This window comes from Leucoraja erinacea, chromosome 13 (assembly GCF_028641065.1).
Source record: "Leucoraja erinacea ecotype New England chromosome 13, Leri_hhj_1, whole genome shotgun sequence".
NCBI classification, from domain to species: domain Eukaryota; kingdom Metazoa; phylum Chordata; class Chondrichthyes; order Rajiformes; family Rajidae; genus Leucoraja; species Leucoraja erinaceus.
Window position 1 is genome coordinate 2,525,510 of NC_073389.1, and position 12,532 is coordinate 2,538,041.

Sequence of the window (12,532 nt, forward strand, 5' to 3'; positions counted from 1 at the left end):
CTCTGGCAGCTTGTTCCATATACCCACCACCCTTTGTGTGAAAAAGTTACCCCTCGGATTCCTATTAAACCTTTTCCCCTTCACCTTGAACCGATGTCCTCTGGTCCTCAATTCCACTACTCTGGGCAAGAGATTCTGTGCATCTTAAAAGTTGAGAGGGCATGTGTGAACCAGGCCCCCCCCGGAAGGCACGGAAACATGCCCTTCAACTCAACTCATCCATGTCAACTAGCATTCTCCGTCTACACTAGTCCTATTTGTCAGCATTTGGTCCATATCCCTCCAAAGTTTTGCTATCCATGTACTTGTTCAAATGTCCTTTAAATGCTGTTGTAGTACCTGTCTCAACTATCTCCTCTGGCAGCTCGTTCGTTCCATCCACCCAACATCGTCTGTGTGAAAAAGTTGCTCCTCAGGTTTCTGTTAAATCTTTCCTTTCTCACCTTTAACATATGACCTTTGGTTCTTGATTCCTCGACTATGGGTAAAAGACTCTATATATTCCAGTCCTATTCTAAACCCCGAGTGCTGGATTATCAATGTTTTACTGTGATAATCCTACATACATAACATTATGTCACTGGAAATCCTAAAACTAAATGTGTAGCAGACCACAATATTTACCAATGGGGCCAAGATCAGGCAACTCAAAATGGCTTCCAAACACCTCCAGTATATAACCTCTGGTCTCCTCGAAAACTTCCACACTGAAATGCATCCCTTGCTGAAAGAACAAATCACAAATAAATGATTCTAGATATACACAAATTACATGTTTGTTTAAAGTTTATCGGTAATTCTGTGTGATCCAAATGCAAGAAGGGAATTGTAATTTGGGCAAACTCAGAGTAATAGGGTTAAAATTAAATTGGCCCAACAAGATATATTAGTTGGCTTGGTATAAATGTATAATTGTTCCTAGTGTGTGTAGGGTTGCGTTAATGTGCGGGGATCGCTGGTCGGTGCGGACTCGATGGGCCGAAGAGCCTGTTTCCGCGCTGTATCTCTGAACTAAACTAAACTCTGTAGCACAAGAACAGCCCCATTGGCCCACATATGTATCATCTGTAATGATACAAATAGGTTTCAAGGATGCCTGTCCCGCTGAGTTCTTTCAGCTCCTTGTGTTTTGCTGAAGAATCCAGCATCGGCAGTTCATTGTGACTATATTTAAACAAAGATTCTTTTCTCCAGCTCACCTGAATGACACAAATCTCGTAAGGTTCAACCAGCATCTTGCCAAACTCTGTGGTGATCAAGAGGTTCCCTTTTTGAGGAACTGCAAATAATACAAAAAAAGTCTTAGGTAGACAGGAATGCTGGAGAAACTCAGCCTGTGAGGCAGCATCTATGGAGCGAAGGAAATAGGCGACGTTTCGGGTTGAAACCCTTCTTCAGAAGTCTTTAAAAAAAAAAAAAGTCTTACATTTTTAAATCAAAAAAAGTATTTTTTTTAAAAACATGTAAATGATACTTATCAGTTTTGGAAAATTAATATTTGAAGAGAGGTCCTAACCCAAAACGTCATCTATCCATGATCTCCAGAGATGCTGCCAGGCCCGCTAAGTTACTCCAGTTTTTATCTGTAAACCGGCATAAACCAGTTCCTTGTGTGTAAATTGGGGTGGAAGATTGCAACCTTCATGTGGTCCGCCCTGTTTCGACAAATGCAATCAACTCGACGTGCACAAACGGAAGATCAAATAGAACAAGTTGTCCAACAACTTTAGGCTGTGCACCCCACACGAAAGAAGAAGTGTGTAAATTAATATAATAGCACCAATACAGACGTCAATGTAACAGAGGTAGAGTTCGGGGAGAGGGCCAGTGCACGCCCAAAACCGTTCTGCTTTCTAAATCAAGCTTTTTCCCCCACAGTTCTAGACTCCAAAGGTTCCAATTCATGAAATGGATGGTTTTAAAATGAAGTTTTTGTAAATATTATGTCGTCATTTTTTGGATCACAAGGTGAGCACATCATTCAAGTAGAATAAAAGGACAAATGACCTAAGTTTCAAAGTTTCACTTACCAAGAAGGAAATCCCCATCTGAATTGTAGAAGCTCCTGTAACAAAAGATTATCATAGCTTCGAATTATTATGTTCTTTAATGCTTCTTCTCTCTGCTCCCAGCCGGCAGACGGAACAGACCAGACTCAGGAACAGCTTCTTCGCCCCTCTGTTATCAGGCTTCCGAACAGCCCTTGCATAAGCTGCCAGAGGAGGCAGTTGAGGCAAGGACTATCGCAACGTTTAAGAAGCAATTAGATAGATACATGGATAGGACATGGATAGGATATGGACCTAATGCAGGAAGTGCGATTGATGTAGATGGAGCATGTTGGGCCGAAGGGCTTGTATCCACACTGTATGACTCTGACTCTAAGCTGGGGTACAGTCCGGTTCACCTCTACCCCATTGTGGACATTGGACTTAGTCTCTGGAACTGATGCACTCCAATGCTGATAACTATATTCTGCACTCTGTATCTTCCCCTTTGCTTCACATATTGTACTGGAGTTTGGACTTTTTGTAACTATGCATTCTCATATCTGTTTGGATAGAAAGCAAAGCAAAGTACCTCAGTACACGTGACAAATATTGGTCAATTTCCAGATGATACAAAAATTGTTAGGTGAGTGAGGAAGATTATGTTGGTTGCGTGAGGAGGATTATGTAGGTTTACATGAGGATCTGGATCAAATAGGGAAGTGGGCCAAGAAATAGCAGATAGAGTTTAACAGGAAACTGTGAGGTGATGGCTTTTGGCAGGTTATGCCAGGGCAGGACTTGCACAGGTAATAGGTTTATGGTGAGGGGGGAAAATATTTTTTTGGTTAATTTAGTTTAGAGATATAGCGCGGAAACAGGTCTTTCGGCCCACCGAGTCCGTGCCGACCAGCGATCCCCGCACACTAACACTGTCCTGCATACAATAGGGACAATTTACAATTATACCAAGCCAATTAATCTACAAACCTGTACGTCTTTGGAGTGTGGGAGGAGACCGGAGATCCATGGGAAAACCCACGCAGGTCACGGGGAGATCGTACAAACTCCGTACAGACAGCACCCGTAGCCGGGATCGAACTTGGGTTCCTAGCGCTGTTTGGCAGTAGCTCTACCACTGTACCACCGTGTCGCAATAGAAATCTGAAGGTAACTATTTTACACAAAGGGTAGTGAGTGTATGGAACAATCTGCCAGAGGAGGTCGTTGAGGCAGGGACTCTCGCAACGTTTAAGAAGCAATTGAACAGGTACATGCATAGGACTGGTTTAGAGGGGTATGGGCAGGCAGGTGGGACTAGTGTAGATGGAACATGTGGGTTGGTGTGGGCAGGTTGGGCTGAAGGGCCACACTGTATCACTATAAAAGGTCGTGCCTTGGAGAGTTTTGGAGACCCTTCTTCAGAAGTCTGAAGAAGTGTCTCGACCCGAAACGTCACCTATTCCTTCTCTCCAGAGATGCTGCCTGGCCTGCTGAGTTACTCCAGCATTCTGGGTCCATCTTACACTAAACCTCTAAGGCAAATATATTCTTCCTTAAACCAAAACCTTTCTACGCATCGCACACTTGGTGTAAACAGAATATGCTCTGTGTTAAAGTAGACACGTACTTGTTCTCCATGGAGATGTTGCAGGTATAGATGTGAATAGCCAAGCCAGTGCGTGATCTGATGTCCCCAGCTCCACATAAAGTATGTAAACCCTGTCAAAAAGTGGACTGTTCAAACAAAATGCTAAACAAAAAATATAGTTGAAAGTAAGCTAGGAAAAGCCTTATATTCCCAGGCTGTCCAGAAAAAGCAGTAACTCACAAATGAGCACAAGCACCAACAAATATTTATCAAGAAGGCTATGCTATTGCTTAAGTACGTTCAATAATTGATGTTGGAATCTCGTTTACAGTCTTCCAAAAATTACAATGAAAATCACCTTTATCTGGTAAATAAAGTGTCCATTTTTAAAGAAATAAATGATGTGTAATATTTTGCAGTGAATTTATGACATGATATATTAACACTCAAATTATGAAAAACTGATAGAAAGCTGGGCATGCTCGGATGGTTGAGCATCAGTAGTAGAGAGAGGAAAACCTCCATCAGTGCTGGTAATCAGCTCCCTTCCTCAGGTGCTTGGCATGGTAACGGAACAAAGAACAGCACAGCACCAAGAACAAGCCCTTCGGCCCACAATGTCTGTGCCAAACATGATGCCAAGATGTACTCATCTACCCTGCCTGCATGTGATCCACATCCCTCCATTCCATGTGCCTATCCAAAAGCCTCTTAGACACTACTATCATATCTGCCTCTACCACCACCACATTCCAGGCACCCACCAGCCCGCACATCATATCATATACTTATTAAAACTCGGATCTTGTTAGTGTGTATATGTATAAATGTGTTTGTGTATATGTGGTTGTCTTTACATCTTTGCGAAAAAACTACGTGGTAACGATAACATTTTTACATATTCCGGTTGACATTTTTCCCGTCGAGGCCGGGATCACCTTATCTGAACATTTCATGCTTTATTTCTCGACTTATTACGGATTAAAGTTTTAAAACATCAAAAGACTTTGAAATTAAATCCACCAGCTTCAAATGATGACGTCACAATAGCTCAGGCAGCAGAGACCAGCCTGAATGAAGATTTCATCCTATATTTGACACGTTATTTGCGATTAAGGCTTTAAAAATGTCAACTATCAAAAGATTTTTACATATTCTGATTCACATTTTGCCCCTCAAGGCAGAGATCACTTTCACTGAACATTTTATGCTTCATTTCTCGATTTATTACTGATTAATGTTAAAAAAAAATTAAAATACCTTTAATTTCAAACCGACCAGCTTCAAGTGATGACGTCACAATGGCTCGACTAGGAGGGGCAGGGCAAGTGCAATTGGAATTTTTTTTAAAGATCACTGCTGAGGAAGCAAGGGGAGTGCTGGAATCTTACATTGGGGAATGGCTTGAGTTGGAAGACCACGCCTCCCGTGGGAGCTACGGGTAGGGAACGGGTGCGTTGGGGGAGCAGACTCAACGGGTCTGCACTTGTTCTGGTCTCCTTTAAACTTTGCCTCTCTCACCCTAAAGCTATACCCTCTAATATTTGACATCTCTGCCCTAGGGAAAAGGTTTTGACTGTCTACCCTATCTAAACCTCCCATCATTTTATATCCCTATCTGGAATAGTCTGAAAAAGATGAACATTTTTGCTGGGATCCGAAGTTGGCCCAGTTTGAATAAGTTAGGTCTTTATTCTCTGGAGCGCAGAAGGTTAAGGGGGGACTTGATAGAGGTCTTTAAAATGATGAGAAGGACAGACAGAGTTGACGTGGACAAGCTTTTCCCTTTGCGAATAGGGAAGATTCAAACAAGAGGACATGACTTCAGAATTAAGGGACAGAAGTTTAGGGGTAACATGAGGGGGAACTTCTTTACTCAGAGAGTGGTAGCAGTGTGGAATGAGCTTCCAGTGGAAGTGGTGGAGGCAGGTTCATTGGTATCATTTAAAAATAAATTGGATAGGCATATGGATGAGAAGGGAATGGAGGGTTATGGTATATGTGCAGGCAGGTGGGACTAAGGGAAAAAAAGTTGTGTCGGCACAGACTTGTAGGACCGAGATGGCCTGTTTCCGTGCTGTAATTGTTATATGGTTATATGGTTATATAGTTTAAAGGAAATAATCTAATCACAATCTAGTTGTGATCAGCAAGCTGTTCGATACCTATTTGGGAGCAGGGTTGTTCCCTCTGCATTACACAAGTTTTCAGAATAGTCTTATTCAGTAATGGCCCTGTCCCACGGTACAAGTTCATTCAAGAGCTCCCCGAGTTTAAAAAAAAATCAAACTCGTGGTAAGCACGGAGAATGAACGTAGCGGGTATGTCGGAGCTCAGGGACGTCTCTTAACGGCTCGTAACGCTAACGGCAAGTACTCGGGAAGGCTCCTTAATGGCTGATAAGCTCGGGAAGACTCGTGAAGATTTTTCAACATGTTGAAAAATGTCCACGAGAGCCCCGAGTACCGACGAGCGGCCATTACCGTAAATCGCCGAGCAAATCAGGGCAAACACGGGAGAACTCTTTGAATGAACTTGTACAGTGGGACGGGGCTTTACTAGCATATTGATTGTATGTGTCTCAACATTAGACTTCATGAGTACAATATATAAATTCACAGGTGGAAAAGCAGATAAATGTATTTAATATCTATCTTACCGTTACAAAATCGACCTTCTTCTCCGATGCTTTCTGAATCTTGAATGGCAGCCATCTGAGCTAAAAGCAAATTCAAATCATTTGTGTGAGACATCTTTTGTTACCGGATGTACATATGAACCTGCAAAAGCAAAGTTCTGCAGTAGCTGGATGTAACAAACAGCAAACAGAAAATTCTGCAAATGATAAAGTCAATGAGAAACATCTTTGAGAGGTCATCTTTCAGGATGAGGACCTTTCATCAGACCAATGTCAATGAAAAGTTACCAAATTGAAAGTCTTTCCGTCGGTATGAAGAAGGGTCCCGACCCGAAACGTCATCTGTCCATTCCCTCCACAGATGCTGCCTGACCCGCTGAGTTCCTCCGGCACTTGGTGCTTAGCCTCTTTTACCACAAACGAAACTTGACTACTAGATTTATTCTGAAATATTCTCATCTGATACACGAGTATACACAACACGTGATCCTAATCAAAGAAAGATACAAAGTGCTGGGGTAACTCAGCAAGTAAAGGTAGCATCTCTGGGAAATATGTAGAGGTGATGTTTCGGGTCAAGAACTAATTTTTCTAATTCTAGTCGGGATATTAATCCTTTGTATTGACAATGAATTGCAATTTCATATTTAAAAGTTTTAAACACATTCATTAGAACACTTCTGGCCAGCAGAATATTTGACATTAAAATGAAATCTGCATAATTGATTTGAATGGAAAGATACAGCATGGAAGCAGGCCTTTCGGCCCATCAAGTCCATGCCAGCCATCAACACCTGTTCACACTAGTTCTATGTTATCCCACTTTCTCATCCACTCCCTACACACTAGGGGCAATTTACAGAGGGCCAATTCACCTACATGTACAAACCCGCACATCTTTGGGATGTGGGAGGAAACCGGAGCACCCGGAGGAAACCCACATGGTCACAGAGAGAACGTGCAAACTCCACACAGACAGGGCTTGAGGTCAAGATCAAACGCGGGTCTCTGACTCCGAGAGGCAGCAGCATTACCCGCTGTGCCATTGTGCCGCCCATAAATAATAACTCGCCCCTATTCTCTAACCCTGCTTCATTGGAAGAATACACTCATAACCAGACCATTTTTCACCCTCAGACCAAAATGATATTCTGATGGTGTTGATTGCCCAATTTACATTCCATTAACAAAATGAAAATTAGACACATAGAGCAAAACATGAAGAGGCGGCACATACAAGGCAAATATATTCCTGCTACATGTTTATTTGTGCAGTTCTGGTCACCTAGCTACAAGAAGGATGTCATTGCAAAATATATTCTCCAGGATTTTACCAGGGCTGGAGTTATAAGCAGGGATTGGGAGTGTTTACCCTGGGTTATGGCAGGCTAGGGGTAATCTTACAGAGGTATATAAAATCATGAAAGCCATAGATCACTGAATGGTCACGGTCTTTTCCCCAGGGTAGATAGGTACAGAGCTAGAGGGCATCGTTTTAAGGTGAGAAGGAAAAAGAATTGAAAGGGACCAAGGACACAAAATTCTTCATACAGAGGACCGTGACAATGTGGACCGAGCTGCCAGAGGAAGCTGTAGAAATGGGTACAATGGTGATATTAAAAAGACATTTGGACTGCTATATGGCTGAGAAAGTTTAGAGAGAGATGAGCCAAACGCGGGCAGATAGGACTAGTCCAATTATAAAATCTGGTCGGCATGGACAGATTGGTCGAAGGGCCAGCTTCCTTGCGTATGATATAATGATTCTAAAAGCCAAACAGGTGTCTTGCAATCTGCAATGGGATACAGAGTTTGAGCAGTCATTTGATTTAAAAAATACGTACATAATGATTTTATTTGTGGCAATACTGCAAAGGGTGACTGGACACACACACTCTCTGCCAGTTACTTTGTTTTTACCAAGGCTGTCAAAGGACAGCTACAAGGCTCCAAGAAGAACAGATAACTAGTCTCATGTGAAGTTGTTAACTGCGGATTTTCGCTCTCTCAGCTCTTGTAACTCAGAGAATTAGTGAGGGATCACATCAATTTCTTATTTTGTATACTCATGGATGAGCACCTTATGAATCATCTCGCATACTGCATCCCTGTAAACACCTCCTCAAGTTATTAGTCTTAGAAATATTCCTGGCAAATATTTATTGCACAACCTGCCAGAATCCAGAATGCCCCAAGAGGCCTTATTAGAACTTATCCACCAAGCTAAATATACGGCAAATATCAAAACACAAAGTGCTGGTGGAACTCAGTGGGTCAGGCAGCATGGTGGAAGCAATGGGTAGGCGATGATTCAAGATGGGACAGAAGCGTTGTTTGTACATTCCCTCCACAGATGCTGCCTGACCCGCTGAGTTTACCCTGCACTTTGTGTTGTGCTCATGATTCCAGCATCTGCAGTTCCTCGTGTCTCCAGACTACATTTTGATTTGTTATGTTCCTAGTCCCAAGAAAATGGCGACACTGGGCGGTACGGTGACACAGCGGTAGAGTTGCTGCCTTGCAGCGCCAGAGGCCCGGGTTCGATCCCGACTATGGGTGCTGTCTAAACGGAGTTTGTACGTTCTCCACATAACCTGGGTGAGGTTTTTCTCCGAGATCGTCAGTTTCCTCCCACACTCCAAAGACGTCCAGGCTTGTAGGTTAATTGGCTTGATGTAAAATAAATGTCCCTAGTGTGTGTAGGTTAGTGTTAATGTGTGGGGATCGCTGGTTGGTGAACTAAACTTCAGAATTGATCCCATCTGGCAAATAACAGACATATATTATTTCTAAATTCCTTCATGAGAGAGGAGGAAGATATTCTGATGACCAACTCGATTGGTGCCTCAATTACACAGCATTAACAGTTTAGTTTAGTTTAGAGTTACAGCGCAGAAACAGGCCCTTCAGCCCACCGAGTCAGTGCTGACCAGCGATCATAGCACTAATACTATCCTACACACACCAAGGACAATTTACAATTATACCAAGTCAACTAATCTACAAACCCAAGTATGTCTTTGGAGTGTGGGAGGAAACCGGAGCTCCTGGAGAAAATCCACGCAGATCATGGGGAGAACGTACAAACTCTATACGGACGGTGCCCGTAGTCAGGATGGAACCCGGGTCTCTGGCGCTGTAAGGCAGCAACTCTACCGCTACACCACCGTGCCGCAAGATGGAAGCAACTGTCTCTCTCCTCGCTTCAACCATTTTGTCTGTTGGTTGGGATACACTGCAGGATGAAATGCACAGCAGGAGTTATTTTAATAAATTTGATTTTTACGACTTTTTGCGATTCCCTTACCCAACGAAAAAGGCTGTGCATTCACCCTATCTATTCCCCTCATGGTTTTATACACTATAAGATCACCCCTCAGCCTCCTGTGCTCCAAGGAATAAGCTCCTAGCTTGCACAACCTCTCCCTATAGGTCAGGCCCTTGAGTCCTAGCAACATCCTCCTAAATCTTCTCTGCATACTGTAGATGGTTTATGCATGCAACCTATAATGTAGTTACCTCATCACCATTAACACGCCCCTCACATCAGTATAACTATGATCTCCTCCCTTCTCCTCCTCCCATTTTGTCCTGGTACGCCTGAAGGCTGGATGCAGCCAGTACTGGGACGTGTGTGCCATGTGCTATATTAAAGACTCTAGTAAAGGTTACAGTGTGTCAGACTAGACTCCTTTACACATACTTTCCAGCTTGATGACACGCTTCCTATAGCAGGGTGACCAAAACTGAAGGCCTCACTAAATGTGGAGACGTATTATTACCTGGTTGGGATCAGGGTCAACTTCGTCCCAATTGTAGGACAGGTTGCCCTGAATTACAGAAGTAAACGGTCTGTGATGAACGGAAGGCAAAATACGATAAAGCCAACTGCAAGGAACAGAAAAGAGCAAATAATTCATATTGAAGAGTAAAGCACAGGCACACAGTGTCACAAAGTGCAGCAGTTTGTGAAGGATTGGCTGGTCCAGTTGATCTGGCAGAAGATGATCTCCCGGTTGCTGGACACTTTAATTCTCCTTCCCATTCCCACACAGACCTTTCTGTCCTCTGTCTCCTCCATTGTCAGAGTGAGGCTAAACGCAAATTGGAGGAACAGCATCTCATATTTCGCTTGGGCAGCTTACAGCCCAGTGGTATGAATATTGATTTCTCTCACTTCAGGTAGCCCCGGCATTCCCTCTCTCTCTATCCCTCCCCCACCCAAGTCGCACCAGCTTCTCGTTATCACCCAACAAACAACTAACAATGGCCTGTTTCCTTTATCATCGTTACTTTTTTTGCATATCTTTCATTTATTCTTCTTCATCTCTCCACATCACCATCTATATCTCTTGTTTCCCTTTTTCCTAACCAGTCTGAAGAAGGGTCTCGACCCGAAACGTCACCCATTTCTTCTCCCCAGAGATGCTGCCTGTCCCGCTGAGTTACTCCACATTTTGTGTCTATCTTCAGATGAAAACTATATATATGTTGTACTCAAGCACAACATACGTACTTGTGCAGCGGGTGGCGCTACTGCCTCACAACACCAGAGACCCGGGTTCGATCCAGACCTCGGGTGCTGCATGTGTGGAGTTTGCACGTTTTCCCTGTGATCAAGTGAGTTTTGTCCGGGTGCTCCAGTTTCCTCCCACATCCCAAAGAAGTGCAGGTCTGTAGGTTATTCGCCCTCTGTAAATTGTCCCTAATGTGTAGGGAGTGGATGTGTAGGGAGTGGGATAACATAGAACTAGTGTGAACGGTGATTGATGGCCAGCATGGACTCAGTGGGCTGAAGGGCCTGTTTCCATGCTATATTTTCAATCAATCAACAGCACTCCCACAAGTAATGCAGAAAATAAATTAAATGGAGAAAGCCTTTTGAGGTCTGAAATGATTGATTGAAAGATACAGCATAGAAACAGGCCCTTGCAGAGGCCAATTAACCTACAAACCCACATGTCTTTGCGATGTGGGAGGAAACCAGAGCACCCGGAGAGACCCCACACTGTCACAGATTGCTCCCGAGGTCAGGATCGAACACAGGTCTCGTTAGGTTGTGAGTTTGCCTCGATTCAAAGTAAGTGTAAGGTATATCCATGCAGTCACTCCGCTTCTAACAAACAACAGGTTTGTTTCTTAACAGACTCAACAAGCAAGTTATATCCCCGCACAACACCCGTCCCCACCCACTCATCTCACACTCCCAACAAACGTCTAGTTCAAAAGAGTTGCAGTCAGAGCCGGATTTACCATTATGCTTCATAGGCTGAACCCTAGGGCCTCGAATTCTAGCGGGCCTCTGGCCAAGCGGTGTGTAATATTTTTGACACTGTCATAGGCCTTTCTTACATATGCTGTCACAACGCACTGTAGTCTCTAAACTACCCTCAGTAATTTTCCTTGCCCTCCATTTCAGAATAATAGTTTTAAGCCAATAACTCGACACTAGCACTGGCAATAAATAAATAAATAAACGCAGCTTTCCAGTCCCTTATCTCATTGGCCACGCTCGGCTGCAAATCGGTGTCAATCGGATGGACTCTTGTCATGGGGGTCGGGGATTGGGCGGGGCTTCACAAGTAGAATAGCCTAGGGCCTCTCTTCATCTAAACCCGGCACTGGTTGCAGCCTTCATGTCTCTTGAGATGTGGCTCGATCACAGAGCCACACACAGGCCGTCTGTGCTGTAACTAATATGTAGTCTAGGGTCTCTCCGCGGGGGGGGGGGGGGGGGGGGGGGGGGGGAGCAGGGTGCGGTGGAGATGCTCCTCAAAAATAAGGGAAGGGATTCCACGCCAGTGGGCCACAGGAGCGGCAAGGGTGGGGGTGAAATTTGGGAAATGTATTTAAACAGTATTGAATGTTTGTAATAGCCTCCGAGAATGTCGGATGAATGTTTTACACGGTTCCTGTATTGTATAAATTAATGGTCTTTATTCTCTGGAGCGCAGAAGGTTAAGGGGGGACCTGATAGAGGTCTTTAAAATGATGAGAGGGATAGACAGAGTTGATGTGGACAAGCTTTTCCCTTTGAGAATAGGGAAGATTCAAACAAGAGGACATGACTTCAGAATTAAGGGACAGAAGTTTAGGGGTAATATGAGGGGGAACTTCTTTACGCAGAGAGTGGTAGCGGTGTGGAATGAGCTCCCAGTGGAAGTGGTGGAGGCAGGTTCTTTGGTATCATTTAAAAAAATTGGATAGGCATATGGATGAGAAGGGAATGGAGGGTTATGGTATGAGTGCAGGCAGGTGGGACTAAGGGGAAAAAAATTTGTTCGGCATGGACTTGTAGGGCCGAGATGGCCTGTT

General features: G+C 43.8%; 1 protein-coding gene across 1 annotated transcript in view; it reads right to left on the minus strand.

The window, feature by feature from the left end:
* Nucleotides 1-12,532, minus strand: part of hgd (homogentisate 1,2-dioxygenase) — a 33,250-nt gene that overhangs the window by 17,419 nt on the left and 3,299 nt on the right. Inside the window, exons 4-9 of the mRNA XM_055644277.1 lie at nt 10,000-10,105; nt 6,239-6,298; nt 3,619-3,710; nt 2,031-2,065; nt 1,200-1,279; nt 625-724 (exon numbers count right to left, since the gene is read on the minus strand). Coding sequence (XP_055500252.1) covers nt 625-724; nt 1,200-1,279; nt 2,031-2,065; nt 3,619-3,710; nt 6,239-6,298; nt 10,000-10,105 — 473 coding nt within the window. The remainder of the gene's footprint in view (nt 1-624; nt 725-1,199; nt 1,280-2,030; nt 2,066-3,618; nt 3,711-6,238; nt 6,299-9,999; nt 10,106-12,532) is intronic.